The sequence below is a fragment of the Salpingoeca rosetta genome (assembly GCF_000188695.1).
Source record: "Salpingoeca rosetta unplaced genomic scaffold supercont1.15, whole genome shotgun sequence".
Classification (NCBI taxonomy): domain Eukaryota; class Choanoflagellata; order Craspedida; family Salpingoecidae; genus Salpingoeca; species Salpingoeca rosetta.
Window position 1 is genome coordinate 999,706 of NW_004754919.1, and position 13,361 is coordinate 1,013,066.

A 13,361-nucleotide genomic window follows, 5' to 3' on the forward strand; every position below is an offset into this window, starting at 1 on the left:
ACACACACACACACACACACACACACACACACACACACACACACACAACACACACACACACGCACGCACACACACACACACACACACACACACACACACACACACACACACACACACACACACACACACAAACAGCAGCTGTGGTGGTGGTAGCAGCATCGGCAAAGGGTGACCACCTACGTTCTTCGAATAGCAAACACAAGTACTTGTGCATGTGAATGATCTTCTTGCGTATTGCTTCGTGTTTGTGTGTATGTGCGTGTGCTTGTTCGTGTGTGATGGCGCGTGTCTTTGCTGTTTGCAGGTAGTCTTTGTGCGCTGTGTGGCGTTCTTGTGCTTGCAGTCTGGGCTGATCATGTTTGTGTGTGTGTGAGGCGTTGCTTGTTTGTCAATTTGGTTGTAAGTGAAAACAGCCGTGCTTGAACTTTAGTGCAACAAGCATGCAACAAGCATGCAAGAACAGATGAGGCAAACACACACACACACACACACACACACACACACACACACACACACACACACACACACACACACACACACACACACACACACACACACACACACACACACACACACACACACACACACACACACACACACAAACAACAGGAACTTGCTTTTTTTTTTGATGTCGCGAACAGTTGCGAACTCGGAACTGGCGCAAACGCGTTCAAACACAACACAAGCACACACAGGACCACCATGTCGGGCGCGATGATGACGAGGGCATCGGCTCGTGGTGGCGCTGGCCCTGCCACGAAGCGAGCACATGTGATGCCGGGAGCATCAAGCCACAGTGTGGCTAGCGTTGCTGCAAGTTCCACCCACACGACAGACAGCGAGGAGGCGCTGCAAGCGGAGGTGGACGATATCATGCTGTCACTGGCAGCAGACGAGGCACAGCAGGAAGCAAACGCGGCCAGCAACGCGTCCGAAGATGACGACGGCGTCGACGACGGGGATGATGACAACAACTTGCATGGCGCGCACGATGAGGAGCACATCACACCAAGTCAACAAAGGCGGCGCAATGGCCGGCGACAAGTGGACACTGACGCTGACCACGGACAGCACGGAGCAACCAGCGCACATGGTGCAGTTGCCGCCAATGGCAACCACAACAACAACGGTGGCGATGCTGATGACGACGATGACATGGTGGACTTGTTGGACGACGATACGCTGGCGTATTTTGATGGGGAAGCAAGCACATCCACAGCAGGCGGTGGCTGGCGCCCTGTCGACGAGCACGGCACCCCACCCCTGCAGCACGACCCGCTGCTGGCAGATTTGCCGCCCATTGTGGCGCAGTTCTACGTGTCGCGCGGCGTGAAGAACCTGTACCCTTGCCAGCGGGAGAGCGTGCAAGCAGCGCAGCACTACGACTCGCACCGGCCAAACCTGCTGCTCACCCTGCCGACGAGCGGGGGCAAGACGCTGGTGGCGGAGGTGCTGGCGCTGAAGACGATGCTGCTGCAGCAGAAGGACGCCATCCTGGTGCTGCCGTACGTGGCAATTGTGCAGGAGAAGGTGGCGGCGCTGGAGCCGCTGGCGGAGCAGATTGGCTTTCACCTGGAGACGTACGCGGGCCACCTTGGCCGCGTGCCGCCGCTGCAGCGACGCGACGGGCAGCGCACGCTGTTCGTGGCCACCATTGAGAAGGCGCACTCGCTGCTGTGCTCGCTCATTGCCAACCGGCGACTGGGCCGCCTGGGCCTGTGCATTGTCGACGAGGCGCACATGCTCGGATACGGGTCGCGCGGTGGCGTACTGGAGACGATCCTCACGCTGGTGCTGCACCACGCCCCGCGCACCATCCGCATTGTGGCCATGACAGCGACGGTGGGCAACACGGGCGAGCTGGCAACCTTCCTGCGCGCGCGCCACGTGTCCAGCACGCAGCGGCCCGTCACCTTGCGCGAGCACGTGCTGTTTGAGGGCCGCGTGTACGACATCACGGGTATTGCGCAGCGCGAGGAGCTCTGTGAAGACCTGATGACCACCAACTTTGTTCGCTCGCTCGACAACAGCCCGCTCCAACCAGGGCCTTCACAGTCCCCTCATCATCATCACCATCACCAGCAGCAGCAGCAGCAGCAGCAGCAGCACACGCAGCAGCACACGCGGCAGGGGACACCGATGGCTTCTCAGCCCCAGCCTCCGCCATCACAGGTCAACTTTCGCTCCGCCTCTGACGTGTACACCCGGCAGCAGCAGAAACAGCAGCAGCAGCAACAACAACAACAGCAGCAGCAGCAGCCAGGGCAGGCCTCTCCAGCGACGCCAACAGCGAGATACGGTGCCGGTGGTGGACGTGGTGGCGTTCCATCGCAATCACCGCTCTTCACACCGCCATCAGCAAGAGCACTGCCGCGCACGCCTCACAACCACGGCGATGGCAACGGGTACTCCCAGCAGCACCAGCAGCATCATCACCCATCACAGCACCCGTCACAGCAGCCACCATCGCAGCAATCGCAGTCACAGGTGCGGCGGCGCAGTGGCCGCGGGAACGACGTGCAGGATGTGATTGCGCTCATGCGCGAGTCTGTCCCGGACCGGCCGTGCCTCGTGTTCAACTCCTCGCGGCGGGCGTGCGAGAACCTTGCACGCAGCTACGCCCGCACCACGCCGCCGACGCAGCTGGACGCCGCGCGCGAGAAGGTGTTTGACGGCATTGCGCGCGCCATCACGCGGGAGATGGCGACGAGCGGCGGCTCGTATCTGGTGCAGCTGATGCGCCGCGGTGTGGCCTACCACCACGGCGGGCTCACCAAGGACGTGCGCGAGCTTGTGGAGCGCGCCTACAAGGAGGGGTGCATCTTCCTGCTGATCGCCACGTCCACGCTGGCTGCGGGGGTGAACCTCCCTGCGCACCGCGTGATTGTGCGCACGCCGTACATGGGCAACAAGCTGCTGACGCGCAGCCAGTACCTGCAGATGTCTGGTCGCGCCGGGCGCGTGGGGCTGACGGAGACGGGCGAGGCGTACCTGTGCCTGGACAAGGTGAACATCAAGCGGGCACTGGATATTGTGGCGGGGGCGTGCGAGCGGTGCGAGAGCCAGCTTGCCTCGCAGCAGGACCTGAGCCGCCGGCTCATTTTGTCGCTGGTGTGCGGGTCGTCGCCGCTGGGCATGGGCGAGGTGGAGGCCTTCTTCAACAAGACGCTGCTTGCTGTGCAGAATAAAGAGCAGGTTCCCGTGGTCATTGACGCTGCGCTTGAGTACCTGGCCAACCTGCGTCTGATTGCCGTGCGCGGGCGCGTGATCCAGGCCACGCCGCTCGGCTGCGGCATCAACGCCTCTGGGTTTCCCTGCGACACGGTGGGCCTGGTGTGCGCGGACGTGGACGAGTTTATGCGGGCGGCGGTGCTGAAGACGGAGCTGCACCTGCTTGGCCTGGTCACGCCCTTTGAGCACGTGCAGCACATCTCGCCGCAGTTCCACACCATGCTGGACGACTTTGCCAGCATGTCCCCCGACGACCAGGCTGCCATGGAGCGCCTTGGCGCCTCGGAAAATGTGCTGTCGCGGGCGGTGGCGGGGCGGCTGCCCTCTGCGCCGTCGCACAACAACTGGGCAACGTACTTCAAGTCGCCCACGGGCCGGCTGCGGCGGGTGTACCTGACGCTCATCCTGTGGACGGTGATGCACCGCAACGCGTCCATCTACCGCGCCGCTGCGAAATATGGTGTTGATGCCGGCCTCGTGCAGACGCTGCTGCAGAACGCAGCCGTGTACGCAGCGAGCGTCGCCTCCTTCTGCAAGGAGCTCCCGGTGAGGCCGTGCAGTGCGCTGCTATCTTAGTGTGTGTGTGTGTGTGTGTGTATGTGTGTGTGTGTGTCTGGATCTGTATCTGTATCTGTGTATCTGTGTCTGTATCTGTGTGTCTGTATCTCTGTGTCTGTGTCTGTGTGTGTGTCTGGATCTGTATCTGTGCATATCTGTGTGTGTGTGTGTGTTGGGGGAAGCGCTGCATCTGTGGTTGTTTCACGTCGGTTTCATGCAGGTTTGTGAGAACGGGAAAGGGTGACTGTGTTCCTTGACGCATGATTAATGTTGCTGTATTGCTGTCATACAGGCGTATTGGACCATTGAGCATTTGGCGAGCGGGATGATCAAGCGCCTCTACTTTGGCGTCCAACACGACATCGGTTCGTGCTTCGTGCTGCTTGTGGCTGCAAGTGTGTGTGTGTGTGTGTGTGTGTGTGTGTGTGTGTGTGTGTGTGTGTGTGTGTGTGTGTGTGTGTGTGTGTGTGTGTGTTGGCACGATTGCTCATCGCCTCTTTCGACTTGGGTGCATCTGCCGCTGCAAGCAGTTGATCTCATGGACATTCCTGGCATGAAGGCGCAACGTGCCCGCATGCTCGCAGACGCAGGCTTCAAGAGGTGAGGCATAGCTGTTTGTGAGGGAGAGCAGGGTAGAGCAAGGGAGGGTGTGACGCGCGTCTGTACGTCTGTCGGCTGTGTTTGTAAAACTACACACTTGCACTGACTACTGCAACACGCATACATACACGCTCACATACACACACACACATAATAACACACATACACACACACGCACTCTCTCTCTCTCTCACACACACACACACACACGCACTCTCTCTCTCTCTCACACACACACACACACACACACACACACACACTTGCAGCCACAAGCAGCTTGCGCGCGCCAAGCCTGGCGACCTGGTGTCCAGCATCGAATTCATGTCGACGAAGCAGGCCGAGAATCTGATTCAGGCCGCGCAGACGCTCGTTGCGCGCGAAGCAACAGACCTCATGGACGAAGGTGTCGTGAATGCGTGTTTGCTTGCGTGCTTGCTGAGGTGCCGGTGCTGCACGTGGCTTATGCATGGTTGTTTGATAAGCGTGGCGGCACTGTGCACGTTGTGCTGTGTGGAGTCCACCTTCACCTTCTCATTCATGGCATGGCTTATGTTGACGTGACTGTTGACCCATTGTTGCACCCACCAACATGTCCTGCTCCCACACGAACATCTCCACAACCACCACAACCACCACCACCACCACGACGATAGCGTACACGCTGCTGCACCGGGAGTCCGTGTCCGCAACACCGATGACGACACCGCGGCCGCAGCGCGAGGAGCACACTGTCCATGGCGGTGGCGGTGGCGGTGGTGATGGTGATTAGGAGGGGGAGGCGTGGATGGAGGCGTGAGCTTGTCGTGCTGATTGTGAGCGTTAAATCAGCTGTACTGGTGTGTGACAGAAAGGTGGTTTGCTTCCTTTTAACCAATGCATTGATTGATCATCTGTGAACGGTAAATGACGAAACACGGCCACGACCCATGAACGCCGCCAACTCTGGAACTGGCACAACAGCCGAGCTAGTGATGACGTCTTTCTCAACACACACGCGCGCACGCATGCACTCTTTCGCCCCTTCATTTCATGTGTGTTGTTGTTTTACCCAATGGCGAGCAAGCGAACGAGCGAACAGGCGATGGCTACCCATCGCAGTATGTGCTGATGTGCACGATGTAACGAGGCAAGTAGGGCGCACCTACGCCCAACAATAGCGCTCAACAAATTAACAACAACAAAGTGTGTGTGTGTGTGTGTGTGTGTGTGTGTGTGTGTGTGTGTGTGTGTGTGTGTGTGTGTGTGTGTGTGTGTGTGTGTGTGCAACCAAAACCAGAACGGGTGTTGCATTGTCCACGTACCAAGGGAGGAAAGGCTCAGTTAAGTGAGTACAAAACGAAACCATCGTGACAGCATCAACAGCAGCAATTGACAGTTACAAGCGCGTATGTATGTATGAAACAGCATCCTAGGAGCAAAGCGTGTGCTGTGACGTGACGCGTCACAGCATCAGTACAAGGCAACGAAATAAAAGAAGGTCGGAGCAAACAGAGAAGAAGGTAAAGAAGGGGAAGGAAAGGCAAAGAAGACAGCAAAGAAGACAGCAAAGAGGGGAAGCAAAGAGGGGAAGCAAAGGCAAGATGAAAAAGAGAGAAGCAGGAAAGACCAACGAGACAGAGCGTTGGGCGTGTGTCCGAGACACCAAGTCCACAAGCAACCGCCATCACGGCACGTGAGTCACCCTCACGTGTGCACCGCCATGACAAGCAGCATCATGATCACACTGCATGAAATGCATCACGACAGCTTTGCGGCTTGATAGTACTGGGCGAGCTCAAACAGCGACTTGTTCTTGCCGTTGTGCCCTGGACGCCCTCGGTGCATGCGTCGAAAGTCCGGCTCAGACCGCCGTCCCCGCGCATGCGGCGACACGCCACTGCCCACACGCCCGCCGCCAACACCGACACCTCCGACATCTGCATTGCTGCTGCCGTTCGCAGCGTTGCTGCTGCTGCTGCTGCTGTTGGTGGCTGCGCCGTGCTGCGGCGGGGACTGGCGGCCGTTCGAGCGCTGTCGGACATGGCGCTGGTGATGATGGCCGCTTGGATTGGCATGTGGCAATGCAACACCGCCACCACGGACACCGTCGCCTTCACCAGTGCCCCCGCTACGCAGGGGCTGGCGATCGCGCTGCGCCTGCACGTGCATCTGCATCTGCTCCTTGCTCAGCGCCATGGGCATTTCGGGCCGCACCTCCGAAAACCTGCGTTGCAGTTCCAGGAAATCGGACACCTTGCGCGAGTTGGAGCGCCGCCGGCCGTTCTTGCCGCCGCCTCCACATTGGCCACTGCTGTTGCTGCCATTGGCGTGTGGTGGCGGTGGTGGCATCAGGCTGCTGCGACGCCTGCCGCCGTTTAGCCCGACATACCCGCCGCCGCAACGGACGCGATCAGCACTGCACGGACGCGGTGGCCGCGAGAACTCGGCGCCAGGCATGAGGCTGTGCCGCCTGCCGCCCTGGCCGGGGCTGTTGTTGTTGTTGTTGTTGAGGTGGTGGTGGTGCTGGTGGTGGCCGCCCCCAACGCCATCCGGGGACACGTGCATGAGATCATCGCCAGCCTCACTGCCGCAGTTGCTGTACACGCGCGGGCTCACAGACACCTCGGATTTGGACTTGAGCTGTGCACGCATGTGTTCGCGCGCCTCCCGCGTTGGCACGTGCTGGTGATACCGGTGCCCGGGCCGCTGCTGCCTGTGGCGCCTGCGGTGGCCGTTGCTGTCGTCGTTCTCGGCGTTGCTGTTGTCCTCGTCGCCATAGTTGCCATCCACCTCATCATCCTCCGTCGCATCCGTCGCGTCATCCCCGGCGCACGCGTCCGTGTCGCTATTGTTGCCCGTGTCGTTCGACGCGTCCCTGAACCGGACCGCCTGTCGCCGTCTGCGTGGCCGTTCATGTCGATCGCGCGTATCGTCACCACCACCACCAGCAGCAGCAGCACGGGTGACGCTGCCGTAATCATCATAATCGTCGTCGTCGTCGTCGTCGTCGTGCGTGCTACGGTCCGCACCATCAACATCACCGTCATCGCGGTGTTGGCGGTATGCGACGGGGCTCTGCTTTGCATAGTGCTGGTTGCTGCGGCTGCGGTGATTGCTGCGGCTGCGGCGGCCCTGTGGGTGCTGGTGGCGGTAACGATGATCGCGGTGCCGCTGCTGTTGCTCACCGCCATCACCGCCGGCACGATGCTGCTGCGGGTGTGGATCGAGCGCGTCCCAGCTTGTGCGCCGGTCGACAGGCCGACCACCGGGGTGACCGCCTGCTTTGCTTCGTCGCCGCATGCCACCGCCACCGAGGGCGCCCAAAGCAACAGCGCCGTCGTCGTCATGCAGCTCAACGGGGCTGCTGCTGTCGTCCCTTCGGCTCTGGTGCCGTTGCTGCTGCTGCTGTTGTTGTTGGAGGGCGCGGCGTGGCATGCCTCGCAATTTCAAGGGCCGCAGCCCCATGACGTCATGGTTGGGTTCGCTCTGCCGCCGCGCCGTAGCCGGCGACGCGCCATGTGACGCCACCTGCTGCTGCTGCTGCTGCTGCTGCTGCGGTGGTTGCGAATGTTGTGGGTATGGTTGTTGGTGGTGGTGATGTGGTTGTTGGTGCGATGCTTGGTGCGATGCTTGGTGCGATGCTTGGTGCGATGCTTGCTGCTGTGCGTCGGCGGGCGCGTTGTGTGCGTCCATGCTCTCTGCGGCCACCTGTGCGGCGAGGAACGGGTGGGCGAGGATGCGGGCGGCGCTGGGCCGTTTGTTCGGGTCGACGCGCAGCATCATCGCAATCAGCTGCTGCAGGTCCTTGCTCACGTGGTCGGGGTAGCGCGTGTCGTACTTCCCGCGGCGGATGCGCGAGAGGAGGCCGTCAAGCGACTGCGCGAAGAAGGCGGGCTTGAGTTGTATCAGCTCATACAGCACGCAGCCAATGCCCCAGATGTCAACTTTCTGCCCGTACGCTTTTCCCGCCGCAATCTCGGGCGCCATCGTCAGCGGCGTGCCTGCAACACGCCGTGGTCAGCCAAGACAGAGAAGTGTGTGTGTGTGTGTGTGTGTGTGTGTGTGTGTGTGTGTGTGTGTGTGTGTGTGTGTGTGTTGTGGCTTGTGTGAGCTGGAGAAAGAAGGAAGTTCAGGTTGTGTACCAAAGACGTCTGACAGCATGGGTCGTGATGTTGGTCGGAACATGTTCAAACAAACAGCCAACAAGCACCAACGAGCAAGAGCAACGCCACCAGCATGGTCAGAACGGCAGACACACACACACACACCTACACACACACACATATGCACATACGAAGCAACGCACCGACTGGTGTCTTGCACGTGCGTGCAGACATGCGTGCGGCGTTTGCTTCCAGCACGCGCGCAATCCCAAAGTCGCCCAGTTTGATGTTGCCTTTCGCATCGAGAAATAGGTTACCAGCCTTGATGTCTCTGCGGAAAGCAGTGAATACAGAGACAAGGGGGTGGAGGAAGAAGGGTGAGGGTGGAGTTGGTGGAGGTGTACACATGCCGGCGAGGCGGAGCAAGGTGAAGCAAACAAATGGAAGTGACGATCAGCGAGACGTGTCACAGGTGAACACAAAGCTGCGTCGCAATCATGCATGTACATGTAGATACACACGCACATACGAAGGAACACGTATACAAACACATACACAATCACATACGCACACACACGCACACACGCACGCACACACACACACACAGACACACACACGCACGCACGCACGCACGCACGCACACACAACACACACACACACACACACACACACACACACACACACAAAAAAAAAAAATACAAAGCCGCGCACACGTTCAAGCAAGGACGCACCTGTGCAGCTTGCCCTGCTGGTGGAGGTACTGCAGGGCCATGCATGCCTGTACGAGCCATTTGACGATGGTTGCTTCTGGAAACCGTTGTCGCGCCATGCGTTTGCGTTTGATTTGCGCCTGGAGGTCACCGCCCTGTCCATACTCCATCACGATGAACACGGTCCGTGAACCTTCCTGGAACACGTCAAAGTACCTGCAGCCGAGTGGGTGTGTGTTTGTGAGTTTGCGAGTTTGCGAGTTTGCGTGTGTGTGTGTGTGTGTATCTGTGTGTGTGTGTATCTGTGTGTCTGTCTGTGTATCTCTGTGTGTGTGTGTGTGTGTGTCTGTCTGTCTGTCTGTATCTGTGTGCACTGTGATGGCGTTGTTCCGCCATCTCAGGTTTTGTTTCGGTCAGTGCATCCGGTTTGTGCGTGGGATGAATTAAACACGCACTGGATGATGTTGCGGTGGGAGACGCTGGCGTGGAACTTTGACTCCTTGATGGCTTCTTCCAAGTCTGCCTTGGTCTTGCATTTCATTTCCTGAGACGAGAAGCAAGACGCATGGCGCCCATGAAGCAAACAAGACAGGCGGGTTGTGAGAACAGGACACGGGCAAAACTCGTTTTACGCTGGACACACGATGTTGCGTGAACAACCAGTAATGTGGACGAGCACACACTCACACCGGCGGGCGCAAGAGGCGAACCTTGGACGCACACAAACCGACAAGCACATCCACACAGAGAGACACACGCACGCACACGCACGCAACACTCACGCACACACGCACACACACACACACATACTCACGCACACACGCACACACGCACACACGCACACGCACACGCACACGCAACACGCACACACACATACTCACGCACACACGCACACACGCACACACGCACACACGCACACACGCACACGCACACACACACACACACACACGCAAGCAAACACACAAGCAAACACACAAGCAAACACACGCACACACGCTGACCTTCATCACACATAGCTGGCGTGTGTCCTTGTTGCGAACGAGAAAGGCCTTGCCGAAGGACCCGGCACCGAGCGTTCTCACACGCTCGTACTTCTCCATGCTGACGCCAATGGCTGGTGGTTTGCACACACGCACAAATACACAGAGTCACAGCGCGGTGGCTGAACGCTGAAGACGTCTGGTGGAAGAAGCAAAGCAATCACACCGCAAGCACAATAGTCAGGACAGACCAGCAGCAGCAAGTGGCAAAACGTGATGTGAGCCTACACCAGAACCAAAACAGGCAAGGAGGTACGCCGTGGGAGTGGGTATGCGTGGTGGTGGTTTTGGTGGTGATGGGGTTGCGGTTGTGTCTTCAAGCAAAGCAACAGCAGTACAGCAACAGCAACAGCACAGAATGGGTAGTACACGCAGGCGCACACACAAATAAGCAAGTGGGCAGCACAACCGGACACAAGCGGACATCAAGATCAACATCAGCATGCAAACCGAACAGAGGTGCAGAGTTTTGTTTGTTCGCACCCACGCCACGCGCAGTTGTTAAGCGCCTACCGAAACAAAACAGTCGCGCACGAGGGCAAGTCCCTTCATTCGTTCAACTCCACGCGACGTGTACGAGTGGATGGTCAATGCAAGGCACGGCCGCTGAGCTGGGGGTGTGTGTGTGTGTGTGAATGTGTGTGTTTGTGTTCAAATCGCCCGCGTCGTTCTTGCTTGTAGTTCTCTCTCCTCTTGCTTGTTGCGCGCTCTTCGTGGGTGGATGGATGAATGTGTGATTTGACAGAGGAGATGGCGCACCCGCGACAACGACGACGACAAGCAACAAAAGCAACGCACAACGCACAACGCGCCGTTGGTCGCGGAGAGGAATGTTAGGGGGGAGGTGCGGGTGGTCGTGCGTTGCTGCTGCGCTTGTGCGAAAGCGCAAGCAACACAGCGATTGTCCCAACCATGACTGAAGCGAACATTGATCCGATGTTTATGCGAAGATGTTCGTGAAACGGCACGTTGGTATGAGTGAAATTCGTCAGGCTGGTGCATCGCGACGCAAGCAAAGCCGTTGGTGGCGTTTTGCTCTCAAAGAACACGACAAAACGTAGTGACAACGCACGCCTGGGAGTTTTTTTGTTGTTGTGTGTTTGTTTGTGTGTTGCACGTGTGTTTGGTTGTTGTTGTGCGATGGCGGACAAGGTTGGCGATCGTGGCACTGGAACAGCAGAGGTGGAGATGAAGCACAGCGGCGATGAAGAGGAAGGGAGGAACAAGGCTGTTGTGGACACGGTGAACGCTGAAGAAGCAGAAAACGTGAAAAAAGACCCACAAGACGTTGTCGGCGAGGAGGAGGAGGATAATATTGATGATGATGATGATGATGATGATGGTGATGATGGTGATGATGAGGATGGTGATGATGATGATGATGATGATGGTGATGATGATGATGAAGATGATGATGATGATGATGGTGATGATGAAGATGATGATGACGAGACCCCAACCACTGCAACTACAACTGTGTGTGCGATGTGTGGTGCGGCGTGGAAGTACAGATGCCCGGCCTGCGGTACACTGTCGTGCTCGCTGCCGTGCGTGAAGGCGCACAAGAAGGAAACAGGGTGCACAGGTGTGCGCGCTCGCTCACAACCTGTCAAAGCCCGCGACAACCTCACCCAGGACGTTCTTTTCCAAGGTTTGACGCAGATTCATGACCTGCCACTTGCTACTTGTCGAGTTGCACTTGACATATATGTGTGTGTGTTCCTGCGTGTGTGTCTGTGCATATGTGCGTGTGCGTGAGTATCTGTGTTGATAGTTGTGGGAGGGCAAGCAAACCCTCAACTATTCAGGTCAATCAAGCCATTCAAAGAAGGCGACACACACACGCACGCGCGCGCACACACATGCGCACGCTCAACTTTATTGCGTCTTGCGTTTGCCCACATCCACGCGCACATGCATAACGTGCGTGATAGATTTTCGACTGTTGGAAGAGGCGCATCGACTGGTGGGATCTGCGAAGCGCGGTCCTCATTCACGCGACGCGCACGCGAGGCACTACGTAAGCGCGTGCACGTCACCTGCCTCCGTTGCAAGGCTGAATATGTTTGTCATTCCATGAGCCTGCATCACCACATTCACACACACATACACACATACACACATACACACACATACACACAAAACACACACATACACACACACACACACTGGCACACAAGACACACTGGCACCACTCTCACATGCACACGTACATAAACACGGCCCCTCTCTGGTCATGTGCCGCTGCACAATGGTGCAGAAGAAGCCACGCATCATCAAGGAAGCGCAGGCACGCGGTATTGACCTGCGCCTCATGCCCGCCATGTTCAGCCGGCACTCCGAAAACACAACCTCCTTTGACTTCCGGTACGAGTGTGTATGTGTGCGCGTATGTGGGTGTGTGTGTGGGTGTGTGTGGGTGTGTGTGTGTGTGTGTGTGTGTGTGGTGTGTGTGTGGCTGTATGGCTGCGGCGTGCCTGTGTCTCATGCACACACACACACACGCATACACAAGTCGTTGCTGCTCACATCTCAACGTGCAATGTTCCAGCAAACGAACGATTCGTTGGCACATTGACTGGGTCTTTCCCGAAGCAGATGTCTCATTTCCAGCCTGCAAGTGAGAGCAGCAATATGCGCTCGTCTGTATGTATGTATGTCTGTCTGTCTGTGTGCTTGTGCGTGTGAACGTCTGTGTCCATGTGCGTGTGTGTGTGTGTGTGGGTGTCCATGTGTGTGTGTGTGTGTGTGTGTGTGAACGCCTGTGTCCATGTGTGTGTGTGAGTGTGCTTGCTGCTGGTCAGCAGTGTGGAGCTACCAGTGTTTGGTATCTCTCTGCGTGTCCACTTACTTGCCATGCTTGCCTGTCTCTCCCACTTGTGCTGACATTTCCTTCAAACCACTGCATTCCTCACCACCACCAACACCATCATCATTATCACCACCATCACCATCGCCACCGCCTTGCGGTTCAGATCCAGCGGTAAAGCGAAACTCCGCGTAGCTCTCGGCGCTTTTGTCGATCGCCGCCCAGACAATGCAGAACGCAGACACCGGTATGACTGTGTGTGTGTGTCTGTGTCTGTGTGTGTGTGTGTGTGTGTGTGTGTGTGTGTATCGTCGTGTGTGTGTGTGTGTGT

The 13,361-nt window shown here is 57.7% G+C and overlaps 4 protein-coding genes across 4 annotated transcripts in view; 3 read left to right on the forward strand and 1 right to left on the reverse strand.

Annotated features, from left to right (window-relative positions):
* The window catches only part of PTSG_06019 (uncharacterized protein), a gene marked incomplete at its 5' end in the record, with an annotated part of 5,905 nt that extends 5,481 nt beyond the window's left edge, over positions 1–424 (forward strand). Inside the window, one exon of the mRNA XM_004992854.1 lies at positions 136–424. The remainder of the gene's footprint in view (positions 1–135) is intronic.
* A 208-nt stretch (positions 425–632) lies between these two features.
* Positions 633–5,233, forward strand: PTSG_06020 (uncharacterized protein). Its single transcript, XM_004992855.1, has 5 exons — positions 633–3,777; positions 4,082–4,154; positions 4,320–4,389; positions 4,656–4,792; positions 5,043–5,233. Exons 1-5 carry the CDS (start codon positions 703–705, stop codon positions 5,156–5,158), a joined length of 3,471 nt encoding a protein of 1,156 aa, XP_004992912.1. The 5' UTR covers positions 633–702; the 3' UTR covers positions 5,159–5,233.
* An 893-nt stretch (positions 5,234–6,126) lies between these two features.
* On the reverse strand, positions 6,127–10,281 carry PTSG_06021 (NEK/NEK1 protein kinase; the record flags this gene model as incomplete). The annotated part of the gene is made up of 6 exons (XM_004992856.1): positions 6,127–7,920; positions 8,077–8,369; positions 8,675–8,802; positions 9,203–9,397; positions 9,637–9,725; positions 10,183–10,281. The coding sequence occupies 6 exons, from the start codon at positions 10,279–10,281 to the stop codon at positions 6,127–6,129; spliced, it is 2,598 nt and encodes an 865-aa protein (XP_004992913.1).
* A 1,080-nt stretch (positions 10,282–11,361) lies between these two features.
* The window catches only part of PTSG_06022 (uncharacterized protein), a gene marked incomplete at both ends in the record, with an annotated part of 3,213 nt that continues 1,213 nt past the window's right edge, over positions 11,362–13,361 (forward strand). The window contains 5 exons of the mRNA XM_004992857.1: positions 11,362–11,872; positions 12,156–12,241; positions 12,482–12,588; positions 12,773–12,841; positions 13,197–13,277. Of these exons, the coding sequence (XP_004992914.1) occupies positions 11,362–11,872; positions 12,156–12,241; positions 12,482–12,588; positions 12,773–12,841; positions 13,197–13,277 (854 nt within the window). The remainder of the gene's footprint in view (positions 11,873–12,155; positions 12,242–12,481; positions 12,589–12,772; positions 12,842–13,196; positions 13,278–13,361) is intronic.

What these genes read in the sequence shown, in the direction of transcription:
- PTSG_06020 (XM_004992855.1), top strand. Translation starts at nt 703, where the DNA reads ATGTCGGGCGCGATGATGACGAGGGCATCGGCTCGTGGTGGCGCTGGC. An exon ending in CCTTCTGCAAGGAGCTCCCG is followed by an intron (nt 3,778 to 4,081) that starts GTGAGGCCGTGC and finishes GCTGTCATACAG; the next exon opens with GCGTATTGGACCATTGAGCA. An exon ending in TGGCGTCCAACACGACATCG is followed by an intron (nt 4,155 to 4,319) that starts GTTCGTGCTTCG and finishes CGCTGCAAGCAG; the next exon opens with TTGATCTCATGGACATTCCT.